This window comes from Cantharellus anzutake (genome assembly GCF_015039405.1).
Source record: "Cantharellus anzutake strain C23 chromosome Unknown EI90scaffold_231, whole genome shotgun sequence".
Lineage (NCBI taxonomy): Eukaryota > Fungi > Basidiomycota > Agaricomycetes > Cantharellales > Hydnaceae > Cantharellus > Cantharellus anzutake.
Window position 1 is genome coordinate 45 of NW_024067181.1, and position 14,017 is coordinate 14,061.

General features: G+C 49.2%; 4 protein-coding genes across 4 annotated transcripts; 3 read left to right on the plus strand and 1 right to left on the minus strand.

The window, feature by feature from the left end:
- Nucleotides 1–1,632: 1,632 nt before the first annotated feature.
- On the plus strand, nt 1,633–2,799 carry EI90DRAFT_3097542 (uncharacterized protein). The gene is given in 7 exon segments (XM_039062537.1): nt 1,633–1,673; nt 1,690–1,917; nt 1,967–2,128; nt 2,188–2,212; nt 2,273–2,443; nt 2,499–2,588; nt 2,642–2,799. 6 exon segments carry the CDS (start codon nt 1,809–1,811, stop codon nt 2,769–2,771), a joined length of 687 nt encoding a protein of 228 aa, XP_038907768.1. The 5' UTR covers nt 1,633–1,673; nt 1,690–1,808; the 3' UTR covers nt 2,772–2,799.
- Nucleotides 2,800–3,952: 1,153 nt separating this feature from the next.
- EI90DRAFT_3138601 (uncharacterized protein) lies at nt 3,953–5,057 on the minus strand (the record flags this gene model as incomplete). The annotated part of the gene is made up of 4 exons (XM_039064899.1): nt 3,953–4,540; nt 4,617–4,658; nt 4,747–4,828; nt 4,939–5,057. 4 exons carry the CDS (start codon nt 5,055–5,057, stop codon nt 3,953–3,955), a joined length of 831 nt encoding a protein of 276 aa, XP_038907769.1.
- Nucleotides 5,058–8,626: 3,569 nt separating this feature from the next.
- On the plus strand, nt 8,627–9,556 carry EI90DRAFT_1034420 (uncharacterized protein). The gene is made up of 3 exons (XM_039051428.1): nt 8,627–9,017; nt 9,074–9,213; nt 9,268–9,556. Exons 1-3 carry the CDS (start codon nt 8,868–8,870, stop codon nt 9,470–9,472), a joined length of 495 nt encoding a protein of 164 aa, XP_038907770.1. The 5' UTR covers nt 8,627–8,867; the 3' UTR covers nt 9,473–9,556.
- EI90DRAFT_3097554 (uncharacterized protein) lies at nt 9,481–12,612 on the plus strand. The gene is made up of 2 exons (XM_039062538.1): nt 9,481–11,070; nt 11,128–12,612. The coding sequence occupies exons 1-2, from the start codon at nt 9,640–9,642 to the stop codon at nt 12,508–12,510; spliced, it is 2,814 nt and encodes a 937-aa protein (XP_038907771.1). The 5' UTR covers nt 9,481–9,639; the 3' UTR covers nt 12,511–12,612.
- Nucleotides 12,613–14,017: the final 1,405 nt, after the last annotated feature.

Sequence of the window (14,017 nt, forward strand, 5' to 3'; positions counted from 1 at the left end):
CTGAGATCTTTTGCACCCGTTCGATAACAAAAGACGACACACAGAGCGTTTTAGGGTGTATAAGCGCAAACAGCGAGATCTGAGGGTCGGTGTGCAAGCAAGCAGGGAGGGGAATTGCGTGTCGGTGCGACCGTTTGGGTAAAAGATTTTGATGGGGGCCTAGGAAGGTGTATAGCTGTCGATGTATGGCACGAAATCGGAGCGGGGGATCGGTTTTTGCGGCGGGTGGCCCAGACGAACCAAACAACCGCGAGTACCAGCGGTGCTAGGTGCAACCTCCGGCCCTCTGCAGGTGTCTCCACGGACAAGCCCCAAATCCTCGCGCAGAATATACAGAATGGCCTGGAGAAACCGTTACTCTACGTAGACGGTGTACTCAGAGGGCTGGGTTGATTGGGGGGATCCCTGTCGTTAACCGTGGTGCACTAGCAACGCACTAAGCACCTCCAGTGGATTTCAGTTAAATACAAAAGTGGTCCTTTTTAATGATATCTATAACGAGATTGGAGGCGAACGTAGTGCATTCTGTTAGGTGCAGGGCTGGGAATGATGCCAACGACGGATTTCGAGCTTACCGAATATGCCACTTATGGCAATAAATAGGAAGTAGAACACCCAAGGAATAGAGGACGGGTCTGTAGTGCAACGTACGGTTATCCTGATGTTGAGGACGTCGATCGACGCGCCTTACCTACAACGACGTTCACGGTTTGTGAATGAAACGGCTGGCCCGGCTTTGGCCGAGAGCCCGTTTCGGGGACATGCATACCCCACGATTGAATTGGTTCTCACGGGGATGAAGGTGGTCAAACGGGTCAATATTTAGTGATATCAACACGCTCTAGATCTTGACGGTTGAGTTTTCACTAGCGAATCTCCTGATGCTCGTTTGTTCTCCAGAGGGAGCAATTCATTGTCCACTGCACTTAAGCCAGCGCTCTGGGATGCTGGGAACCCACGTCAAGGATAAACCTCCTTCGCAGCTCCAAGTCCGGGATAGTCTTCACGCTAATTTCGAAAGCTCTTACTCACGTCGTTTCGCTCAACTCCGTGGATGGAATAAGACCTGTGCTGCAAGACCCTGCGTCCCACCTACACGGTAGCATTCCTGTCTATTCCTTAATAGAACGACTGCATTGCGCGAACCAGTATTCTGATATCTCAGGCGCCGGCTCCAGAGGATAATCAAGAGTTCTTTCCCCTCATCCTTCTAGTCAAGACTGGACCAAAAAACCATTACGCATGCTGTCCAGGTACGGTTGCGTCCAAAATATTGTCCCTTTTGGAACCTCCCTTCTAAGCTCGGCGAGGAGTTGTCGGAATTCAGAAATTGAAGGAAATCGCTGACCGCGCCTTCCCTCGGATGATCACAACCCCCCTCCTCTCTGTCCATTCTTCTCGATGCTTCAGTGTTGTCCTGTCCTAGCTGCGTACTCTGGTTTGAAGTTTGTAGGAAGTGATATTATCGGTTCATTACTACTCTCGGGTTCTTGCGGTCCCTGGATTTGAGTATTGAGCTTCGTTCATATATTTTTATCCGCCATTTCATGTCTTCTGTTTTTCCCGTCGTTCTGATGGAAACTCCGGCCACGTAACAGAATCAAAAAGTTCCATGCTATTAGTATTAGGCGAAGCAACGCGAGCAGTTTAATTTATGGTACGTCCATATAGTACGCAACGTTCCAACAATTCTGGTGTGTTTAAGTAATCACTCGAACACTGGACACACAGTATACACTCGGGATTAGCAGAATCTCATATATGAACTCAGCAGCCAAAGTCAACCGTATTCCTTTTCCCTCACTTGAATGTCTCAAACGCCAATTATTGATGAATCGAACCCCATCTCTCCTCCTCGCTCGATCAGGGAGATTATCGATGACAGGTTTGAAGAGGTGTGGAGGAGACTCTACGACGGTTAGTAGTTGCGTTGCGAACCATCCTTTGTTGTTTATTTTTGTCCCAGATAGTAACACAGTGGCGCTAATAGCCACGCTCCTCACTGCAGTCGAGGCTCAAGTATTAGCGATCACGCTCGCTGATGATAGAAAAAATTCTGCCATCTACAGCCTGTTCAATGCACCAATAATGGCTGCTATGCTGTTATCTACAGTGGCGTGCCTAAACGGTATTATCCCTCTAACTCGGTGTCCGGTCTAGCGATCGATAGTATCGTCTTGCTTACAGCTTGCCGGCGTGCACACTGGCTGACGTACGTGCATGTCCTCTAAAATTCAGCTCCTACAGCAGGACCTGAACATCATCTTACCAGCTTTGCGCACCGCGACGCACTTCGACTGGTCATACATCGATATTTATACCTTACGGGTGATGTCCGTGTTGATGTCCCTTCCCCAGTCGAAGCTACCGTCGCAGCTAAGCCAAATGTGTTCGACTGTATCAAAGCCTTTTCATTTAGCCGCTGCTTCACCCTAGTTGTTTGGTAAGTGATATAGCTTGGGCTGTGCGAATTTATTCATATTCTGACCTCTGCTTAGCGGATTTTACTTATTCATCGTAGGGTTCTTTATCTATGTCGCGTCCCGCTTCTCGAACGGAGTGATTGCTGTGGGCGTTATAGTCCTCGTAAGTGCTTTTTTTTGAAACAATGAACCAGGCGTCTACCTTAACTCGACTCCAAGTTCGCCATTTGCGTCGAGATCGCTAATAGCCTTGGGAGAATATCCCCTGCCATTCATCACATACACTTCGACCGTATTGATAGGGTCGACCTGGGGCCAAGAGATTACCTCAAGGATGAAGTAAATTAATATGGTATGACACTGCTGAGAACAAAGCGACAAAAAGGCAAATCGCTCGACGGGAAAAAAACATACAAGGAGATTGAGAATAGCTCGAAGCAGACGTACAGCGCAGCGGGCAGGAAAACACCATGATTGGCACACACCCAGTGTACAACGTGGAACAAAACCCGATATCTGGGATGTCCTTTGCATTGACAACATCACCCTCGTTCTCTAGGCGCTTTTGGGACTTCGTCACTCAGGCACATCACTGATACAAGCCAGGAGAATCGAAATCCCTTGTGGCTTCATTGAAATCTTGGAACCGAATTACCCAACATGATTTTTAATGGTTCTGCGCTCTTTAAAGTTGCGCGCAAGCTTAGAAAGAGAGCTAGCTGTGATGGCAGCAAAAACGCAGTTGGAGTCGGCACAGCTAGCGATGCGCAAATCGTTCGTAGAATCGTGCCGGTACATAGTACGATCGGGATATGAGAGTTGGTAAAAAGTTTAGGCTACCCAATAGTGAAGGGATTTGAATGGCAAACACGTTCATTTGGGCCACAACTTGCGCAGCGGCGATAGTAGCTACGTTCTTCTCTGCGATCGAAGGGTCCCCCACCCTCAATATATGACAATAGATCGAAGAGATGCGTGGGATCAGATGTTCACGCAAACCTCTTCTTCTTTATTACTTGCGGGGCTATTGTTGATCCTTGGGGGAATATTTTCCGAGTCGCGTCGGATCTAGCTAGTGATTGATAAGACCATTGCGATCGACTTACAGCGCGCGTGGTGTCAATGTGCACCTTGACTGATATGGACAGATATCCCCAACACTACAGGGGCTCCTCCAGCAGGATCTGACTAGCACCTGGCCAACTTTGCACACTTTCGACTAGCCACAGTGGTCCACACGTACACTTCAAATACGGGTCAAATTAATCACCCCCCCCCCCCCCCCCCCACGGTTTCGCGGAAGTGGGTTTGAAGTTTGATCTCATTGAAGCGTTTTATTTGACAATTGTTTCTTCGTAATTCGTTTGTACATGCTGTAGTTGTAGCTAAGAAAGCAAAAAAAAAAATAAAAGGTCCAAAATACCAATCCCCGGAAGAAGTAGGTAAACATTGGATCGCCCAAGCAAACACATGAATAAGCCTTCCCTCCCCCCTCCAACACACAGGTACATCATTTCCTTATCCCTCTGTTAATCTACGTGCCCCTCCCTCCCACGCTCCTGTTGTATTCCCTCCTGCGTTCCCTCTTGCCCTCCCGCTTGCCCCCCCTCTTGCGTTCCTTCTTGCGTTCCTTCTTGCCTTCCCAATAGGCCTCCCTCTTGCGTTCCCTCTTGCGCTTCTCTTTCCCCTCCCTTTTGTACATCCTCTTGCCCACCCTCTTGCGTTCTGTCCTGCGCTCTATCCTGCACTTCCCCTCGCGATTCCTCTCGCACTTCCCCCGGCGCTTGCTCCTCATCCCCTTTCACCTTGTCATATTTAGGTCCCCCTCTCGGCCCACGACCTGTAAGCCACAAATTAATAAGAAGGGGAATGAGGATTACCACCACGAGTACGCCAACGACCCCCATGGCAATAGCAACCACCATAAGTCCTATGGGAATAGGGGGAGGTCGAGGGTGAGAGTGGGGGCGAAGGAAGGGAGTGGGGAAATCATCGGAAGTCGTTGAAGAGCCAGTGCTGGAAGGAAGAGAGTTTGTGGATGTAGGCGATGAGCTTGTGCTCGCCGTCGTTGTCGTCGTTGTCGTGTCATCCGATGACGTCGTATGACTGCTCACAGACTATTGAAAGTGAAAAGAAAAAGTCTAACGATGTAAACTCCATCGAAACTCTTCGCCAAAAGTTTTAAATGCTAACCGAGCTAACCGAGTGCGATGTTAGTGATGAGCTTGGATTTGGCTGTTGTACACGCATAAAGGTTTGGAGGCAACAGTTGTGAGTGGAGTGGCGTTGGGAAAACAGGAAGGAGTGTGTAAAGCTTACGAACGTTGACTACAAGTGGGATAGTTGTCACTTCGAGCCCGGTAGCATCTGTTACGGAGAAGGACACCGCACTAGTAGTGACAGTGCTGCACCAAGTGCGAGCGACCGCGAAAGCAATGTGAGTTAGGACGTTTTTTGGTTGCGGTGCCACTGGGTGGACGGAAAGGCAACCGGGGGGGAGCGACGATCGGCGTACTATGTGAAACTGGACTCGGAGAGTGTAGCACTCTTCAAGAGATTGTTATTCTGATCCCAAACTTTGACCGTGACGGGTGTCTGCAACCGAACCGAACCAAACCAAACCAAAAAGAGCATAGTCGTGTGTTTTGTCCGGCCACCGCCACCAGTGAGTCGAGAGGTAGCAAATTGCGCCCATACAAAAAGTACATAATGGTTTGAGTTGGGGGTCAGTTGAACTCGACCCCTAGCTGGGGGATCTGGGATCAATATATAGAGCCTACCTCACAGGCCGCCCAAGACACTTGGAACGGAACTCCACTCGTAATCTCCATCGGGACGTCCATAGTACATGCCAGACTAATCCGAGCGCAGAGCAAGAAAAGAAGGACACTTTGCGCCCAGGGAAAAGATAAGAGCCTTGGCATCGCTGTGTCTACCTTCTCCTATGTCAGGCACAGTGATAGAGCCAGCGAGGGAGAGAGAGTGAGAGAGGAGGTTATGGAGGTCGGGAGGAGAAAATAAAGCAATAGCTAGAGAGCACAGCGCCTCGCCGAATACGGAGAGAAGCGTCCGCATTGAAGAACGTTCTTAAGGAGTCCCAAAAAATCAGATTCGATCATATTCAGCCCGTTCTCGGACACTACAATTGGTTGAGGCAGTCTCATTGTACTAAGGAGTCTGTCTGACAAACGAGTCCCAAACTGGACCAACTCTCCCGATTAAAACGTACAGGTAACAAGTTCAATAGACCGGAACTGGTTTTGAGCGAGGAACAGAGCTGATTCTTTCGGCGGGCAGATGAATCAACGAAGCGAAGTGAGGTCTCATGAGGTGCCTCCAGGCTGTTCGTTACGGAGCAAATTCGGAATGAGAATGAATTCGGATGCGGGCATGCGCATTTGAACGAGACGCGGTATCTCATTCAAACGGCTTCGTGTGTAACACGCCCTATGTAGATGCTCTACTGAACGCTCCCCGTGTGGGAGCGGACCCTGAGGCTGTGCGATGAACTCGGCCAACCCCGTTACTGGCATGGGATTCAGGTGTTCCGACAGAACACTGTTCTGTGAGCTGGCTTTCGTCCTTCCAACATCATGCGCCCCAGATCTGGCTGGGATTCTTTTTGGCGCTCATGGATGAAGAAAGTCTCAGGCTCTGGTTGGTGGTAGTTCAAACTTGTTACCCCGCAGCCTCGATATGTCGTGGCAAGTGCGGCTAATATCCCGATTACACCATGGCATAGGTGAGGGGATCGTCAATACATAATATAGTTGCTGGTGTGCGGCTTCTGTGACGGGGTCTTCGGATTGTGGCGCCAGCTGGTTGTCATTCATTTGCCCCCGATTTGGGTCGATAGCTCCAACACTCCCGCGCCGGTACACTAGTCAACGCTCACCCGACGTTATTCACACCAGGTTTCGCACCATTAATGGTTCTTAGTACTATATTGGCCCGCTAATCATCCGGAGCCAAGACCGCTTGGGAGTACTTTACCCTAATCCCTCATGCACTCTCGTAGCCAAGCCATGACCCCCCGATTCAACGCCACTCATGTGGCTGGCCTATTTACTTACTGGATAAAAGTATAATTCGCTTTGTTTCCTTCATATCCAACTACATTCATGTACGCGGTTCCAACTTCGCTAGCTTAGCCTAGGCACTCACACCTGACGGCCAAGTAACATTCCAAGGCCAGGCACGCACTCCAACGATTCAAATCGTATGTAGTGACGCGACAGAGTCCTTTTGCCCAGGAAAACAAGGAGACGACGATATCAAGACGTTGGCGTAGGAAGAATACACGGAATAGAGATCTTTATTACAAAAAGGAGAAAGCTTAGCCATTCTTGAAGTCACTTACATTCATTTCGGAGTGCCACAATCAATTCAGTGAAATAAGTTGCCATTATTCATGGTCGCTCCGGAGTTTTCTCCGGAACCTTTGTCAGCCTGGACACTGTATGCGCTTGGCGCGCCTTTACCTGGCCTTCATGCTGCCGCTGTTCCGAATACCTAGTCTTGACTACCCTAATCGTTCACATTAATATATTGGCCGGTTGCCGCGGAAGATACGAGAGGCTAGTCCATTGAAAACCCACGGGGCCAATCCCCACTTCATCCCGACATGTGCGCATGTTCCCGCCATTCTTCTGAGGCGTACGGAAGGCACTACCAGCAGGCCAAAAGAGAATCGCCAGTCGTCCGCCGCTTTAAGTGTAACAGGGAGAGGAGATGAGTTGTCAAAGTTCTAATGCAGTGTCAACGTCACAAACATCATTGCACCTTGCAGACAACTGAGTTTTGAAGAGGGTTCGTGCCGATGCGCATTGGAACAATTGCCATTGGATCAATTCAGTCTTGATATATACTCTCAAGCGCTGCCTCACCTCAGATGGCATCTCCCAAGGGGGGTCGGTCTTTCGATTTTACGGTAGTAGGATACACTCATTTCCCGAAAGCAATAGCCAGGAGATCAGGGAGATTCTAATGAAAGTCCATGCGAAAAAACCGGAGCAAACCACTGAAGTTGAAACAAACTATAAGTTGTCGACTTCAGTTCGCGGTTAGCGGAGTGAGATTACAGGTCATGCTTGGCCGTCGCAATTGCATGTTAAACATCAAGGTATGAGGGGGCATTTAGAGAGGGATGAGATCCTTGGACGACGCCAAGATTCGATTCGAATGCAGGGAAATGCCAAACAGAGTTGAAGCGAACAGGGGAGTCCAGAGCATTGACCGATTCAGTTCGATTATTTGACCGGTCCCGCTCTCTCGAATGTCGCTCGTCGCCTCATACTTGCAACTGACTTGTTCGCAGCCTATATTGGAGCCTTGACCAAAGAGCACACACCTAAATCCATTCACCGATTTCGAGGCGCCATTCCTGACCTTCTTGGCTACTTGGTTCGGGTCACGGAGAGATGTCCAAGTAAGTTGGTCGTGGTAGCAAGTGCCGAATCTCACCATCCGCTGCCCCCCACGTTTGCTCCCGTTACTGGCACCGCGTCATTAGCACTCACAGATCACCACACGCGCATTCCATACATAAGATGTTGACGTCTAGCCTGGAGGGAGTGAACTCAAGCGATGTATTCGCGCCCATTAAGAAATAAGAACACGTTTTAGGCTTCGGGCTGTGTTGGCAGGCCAATCCAACATGAAGGAATGAACCATCAAATCCAGAGACCCCGCAAGGTGAAGGTTCTAAGTGTATCCATCCAGTCAGTGCATTCCCTGCTCAGGCCATCCCAGAAAAAGTAGCAAACCGAGACGCGAGCGTAAGCTGACATGACAGTATTCGTTTAAAACTTTGTGGGCGTTAAGTATTGGCACATTCCCTGGGTACCCGTGGAGAAATGGTCGGTGGGATGAGTAGGTGACACTAAGATTGATGACGTTACGGGTGGAATATAAAGCGCTGTTACCGAAGGGATCGATGAATCTGAAGGCGGGTATTGACATTCAAGCCAACGTTCTACCGCGTGGCCTATACGCCAATAAAAAATCTTTAGCCTTGCACGACTGATAGTACCAATTAGTGCTTAGTGGAGGTCACGCTTGGCCATTGCAATCGCATGTAAGCGGGTAGCCGATAACCGAAAATCGGTCTTCATGAACTAGAAGCTGGATGACACAGGGAAATCACTGCATGGGCCAAACTTCGCCCTGGCCTAAGGCGCTAGTATTCCTATTACTGAATTTTATACCAAGCCTCATCTGAGATGGTAGAGGAATAGATAGTTGCGAACAGCCGGTTCTGCAAGGATTGATGGCAGGACTTCTTCACGTCGGGCGGTGCCGACAATCGAGCACGAAGGCTGGAACTCACTGGGTCACTAGCTGACGAACTCGATTGTCAGTTATGTAAGCGGTAACGCCGTACATTCCCATAATGGGGTAGATTGGGCTGTGATCTCGTGTGCATCGATTCGCCCGTCATCCACCATGTCTCTGAAGCAAAGGCTCCATGACATCATTGCAGCGGGAGGTGACGTCGCGGTTCCAGTTCTCACTGCGGTCAATGTCGCGTCAGGTGTGCTCCCTCCCTTACAGGCTTCCACCGGGGCAGCACTCTTTATCCTCGATGAGGTCAAAGTTCGTAGCGATTTAAACCGAGTTTGGGACGAAATTTGACGGTTTGGAATGTGTAGAAGTTCAAAGAGAGTAAGGAGGAATGGGAGCGTTTCGGGAGATATGTCGTAGACGCAACGGCCCGTGTGGTCGCGGCCCTTGACTCATATGATGCATCCAGCAAAGGTGCGTGGGTGGGGAACATTAGAAAGCTAAATCAGTAAGTAGCATTTGCTCTCAGTTCTCGCCGTCGTATAACATAGGTGTTTCAAAGGGCGCTGCAGCGCATTCAAACCGAAATCGGCAGGCTGAGTGAAAAGATGGAAAGGCGGCCAGGCATCCGCAATTTTTTCTCTCATATGAAGAAGCCTGGCAGAATTGACGATTTAAAACGAAATCTTGACGAAGCCTTAGCATTATTTCAGGTAATTACGCTTGGCCCTCACGGTTATGTTACTACTTCGATCTCATTATCCTAACTGCGCAGCTGGGGACGAACTTGGAACTAGGAAATAATCAAGATCGATTAAATCGTGAAATCGAGAATTCCTTAGTTCTAGACAAACTCCGATACCCTGCTGTCGCCCATCACGATTTAACCCTGGCATGTTTGGAAGGCACGAGGACTGGCTTGATTGAGGACATTATGACCTGGTGTCGTAACACGGGGAATAGCGAGAATCGTGTCCTACTGGTGACGGCCGTGGCCGGCGCCGGCAAGACATCTCTTGCTCACTCGATCGCTGAGGAGTGCAGCAAAGGAGGGATGTTGCTGCTCAGTTTCTTCTTCAAAGCCGGAGAGCAATCGCGCCCAGATCATTTGTTCAGCGGAATGGCCCGATCCCTTGCAACGCATGACCCGACGTATCGTTCCTATCTCATATCCACTATCCAGAAAGACCCGACTCTCGCCACTGCCTCCTTCCCGATGCAATTCGAGAAATTAGTGGCGGAGCCTTTCCGTCTGAAGGCACCACCTTCCGATAGCCCTGGGATGGTCATTATTGATGCCTTGGATGAATGCGATGAACAAGCATTCAAGTATCTTGCCAAAATACTTTGGGAACAGGTCCCCAAGTTGCCCTCAAACATTAAATTCCTTGTCACCTCAAGGCAATTTGGCCTTCTTGGTCCCTGTCTCTCGAATTATTCCGTCATTGATCGGCTCAGCATTAATCTCTCGGATGATGCCAACGTTCGGGACTGCGATATCTACATCCGTATGCAGCTACGTGAGCTGAAGAATATGCATCCCCATTTGAAAGGCGAACTCGATGACGAGGATAAATTGGTCCAAGACATGCTGGGACGAGCGGGTGGGTTGTTCATTTGGATTAGTACTGTGTTCCGCTATATGCAGCACACCCGTCGTCCTCCTATGAGGATGCTGGAGGAGCTTCTCGATACTGGTGCGAATCGATCGAAGGCTCCCGCTGAGGGTGAGATGGATAGGCTGTATACAAGAGTTTTGGAGAAGTGTGACTGGGGGAACAACGATTTTATGCACGACTATCCGATTGTGATGGGCGCGATCCTAATCGCGCAACAGCCATTATCCGTAGCGGCTTGGGATGCGATCCTGTCACCACACCTGAGGTCTCCTGTCCACTATACGTTAGAAGAACTCTCTCCGCTCGTCTCGGGAGTTGGTGATTCTCACATACCGATTCGTGTGTTACATCAGTCCTTCCGCGATTTTCTCACAGAGCGAGTCGGCCCACAATCACCAACACTTCATCGGTTTGCAGTGGATGTGAGGAGGGAGAATGCCAATGTGGCTCTCCGCTGTATCGATATCCTGAACAAAGATCTTTCCTCTGTGGAAAGTTTGGGGTTGATTGAGGAGGGTTTGTCGAAAGAGGCTCAGCTACCGCCTATTGCGGAAGGGACGCTGTCGGAACAGCTGTATTATGCATGTCGGTATATCGTGCATCACCTCAATCAGGTTCAGGAGCCACTGGAAGTGCTCAATGGGTCGTTTCACGCATTCCTCAATCAGCAAGTGGTGCACTGGGTGGAAGTCTGTGTGAGGACAGGCGGGTATATTAGTATATCATCATTCCCCGAGTGGGCTAAGGTATGGATTATCAACAGTATTCATAGCTCATTCTTATTCAGTCGCATGTTCCTTCAGTTGAGTGTAGATCAAACTTCAAAAGAAGTCATTCAAATGCTGGTCAAAGTATTTGGAAATGTGCACAGTAATCTTGCATTCTTTTTGAGATTTCAGGAGGCGTATGAGTTGGCAAATGACGCTGTTGGGCTCTGTCGTTGCCTTGTGTCCGCGGACTCTGATTCCTACACTACTAATTTGGCTCGGTCACTTGGATATCTAGGTGTATCATTTTCCCGCCTTGGGTGGCATCCCGAGTCATTCTCCGCAAATGAAGAAAGTGTCGAACTCTTCCGCAAGGTAGTTGCCATCGATCCAACTTCATACGCCCCTGATTTGGCTCGAGCGCTCGTGAGTCTTCAAATATCGCTCACCAAACTTGGACGGCATTCCGAGGCGCTATCAGTGATCGAAGAAAGCATCACACTCTGGCGCAAGCTAGTTGCCGTCCACCCGACCTCATACACCCCTGACTTGGCTCGAGCACTCAATAGTCTTGGGGTATCACTCAACTATCTCGGACAGCATTCCATAGCGCTCCCAGTTATCAAAGAAAGTGTCAAACTCTGGCGCGAGCTAGTTGCGGTCCATCCGACCTCATACACCCGTGATTTGGCTCGAGCGCTTCAGGATCTTAACTGGTCATTGCTTGAGCTCGGACAGTACTCCGAGGCGCTCCCAGTGATTGAGGAATGCGTGAAACTCTGGCACAAGCTAGTTGCTGTCCATCCGACCTCATACACCCCTGATTTGGCTCGAGCACTTCATGATCTTAACTGGTCATTGCTTGAGCTTGGACGGTACTCCGACGCGCTCCCGGTGATTGAGGAAAGCATCAAATTGTGGCGCAAGCTCATTGCTGTCCAACCAACCTCATACACCCCTGATTTGGCTCGAGCGCTCCGGAATTTTGAAGTATCGCTCGCCAACCTTGGACTGTATTCAGAGGCACTCTTAGTGATTGAAGAAAGCATCAAACTCTGGCGCGAGCTGGTTGCTGTCCATCCAACCTCATATACCCCTGATTTGGCTCGAGCACTCTTGAATCTTAGAACATCATTCTCCAATCTTGGACGGCACTCTGAGGCGCTCCCAGTGATTGAAGAAAGTGTCAAACTCTGGCGTGAGCTAGTTGCTGTTCAACTGGCCTCATACACCCCGGATTTGGCTCGAGCGCTTCACAGTCTTAACTGGTCATTGCTTGAGCTTGGACAGTACTCTAAAGCGCTCCTGGTGATTGAAGAAAGTGTCAAACTCTGGCGTGAGCTAGTTGCTGTCCATCCGACCTCATACACCCAGGATTTGGCTCGAGCTCTCTGGAGATTTGAACAATCGCTCAACAAACTTGGTCACCATTCTGAGGCCCTCCTTGTCAGTGAGGAGAGGCAAAAACTCTTCCATTAGTAGTTGCCATTCATCTGATACATCCATGCTGCATTTACCACAGTAGCTCTTCCTACATTTCATTGGGGAGATTTGCTTCTATTTCTGTCTATTATATCATTTAACCAACATCAAATACATCTGATTTTGATTTTGCATCACAAACTCTGTTGGATTCTCCCAGAACAGGCTCTGGTGCGAGTCCATCAACATCATACATTTTGTCGAGTGCTGTTACCGGGATAAATCTGTGCACCACAAAAACATGGTTTCTACATATTTCAGCATGTAGAACACACACCATACACCCCAGGCTTCCCCCCCAGTCCTCCACCCACTATACGACACACTTCCTACATACCCCTCATTTTTCCATATTTTTCCCAGCCCAATCTGACCTCAGAGCCCGATATCGCTGCATTTCCCACATCTGCACACTAGCATGTGACCTTCTGTTAGAGACCAGAAGCGAGATGAAGGAGATGTCTCTGTGGTGGAGGGCTTCAGCCTCAGCAACTCAGAACAGGAGTGCTGTGCCAAGTTACACATCCATGCCCTAATTTACTTACTGGCAGCAAGAACTAAAAGGGGGATCAACTCTAGTCGATTTTATCACTAGGGTGTAACCTATGTACAAGTTAAGTGTATATAGTTACAGTGAGGGCAGGCCTGTGAATGGTGGGACCAAGTGGAGTGGAGCTAACAGAGTTAAATGTTAGCTGACTGAATATTACTGACGAGTCAGGTTATGGGGTTAGCAGAGTAGCAGGCTATAACCCAGAAACGGAAAGGAGGGATAGACCCAAAGGTAGACTTGCAGGGCAAGCAAGTGAATTGCCCAGCAGGGGCGGGAGTGCGCTAGTGGACGTTGGAGCTGTCTGGAGACCTTCAGGGTTCCATACTTAGGGAGGTGTAGGTAATATATTAAAAAGAGGGGGTGGTGACCATCGAGGGAGTCAGAGGTGATTGTGGAATACAGGGGCTCCAAGATTAGTGAAGAAGGAGCGGAGGTAGTCTGGAAGGATCAGAGGTAGTGGAGGATGATGGCTGTGGATGGATATGACACCTTCCTGGTGCCTGGCATAAAGTTCAGAAATCGATATCTCAGCTTCCACTGCACCGATTTGGATGAAATTGATATTGGCGGAAAGCTACGATTTAGGAGGATTTGTTGGAGTGGTGGGAGAAGGACAAGGAGTAGTGGTTTGGGTTTGGTCATATTCCCTTTATTCATTTTATATTACCTATATTGCTTTTGATGTGGGTTTATTTCCATCACTTTCTTTTCTATTCTGTGGCCCCATGGATCATTCATTCCTGGGCGCATGGGTTTTCTCATATAGTCCAGTATTATTCCTGTATGATACAGAGGACTTCCCCCCTCAGAAGGGGCCTCCCAATTTGAGTCTTGTGTTCCCTAGAAGCTTAGCTATGCCAGAGTGCATCCAGTAGGGCACCTGAGACTCCTGATGATTGTCCAGAGTGACCAGGAGTGGGTGTTTATTTTTAGAGATTTTTGTTGATTGTT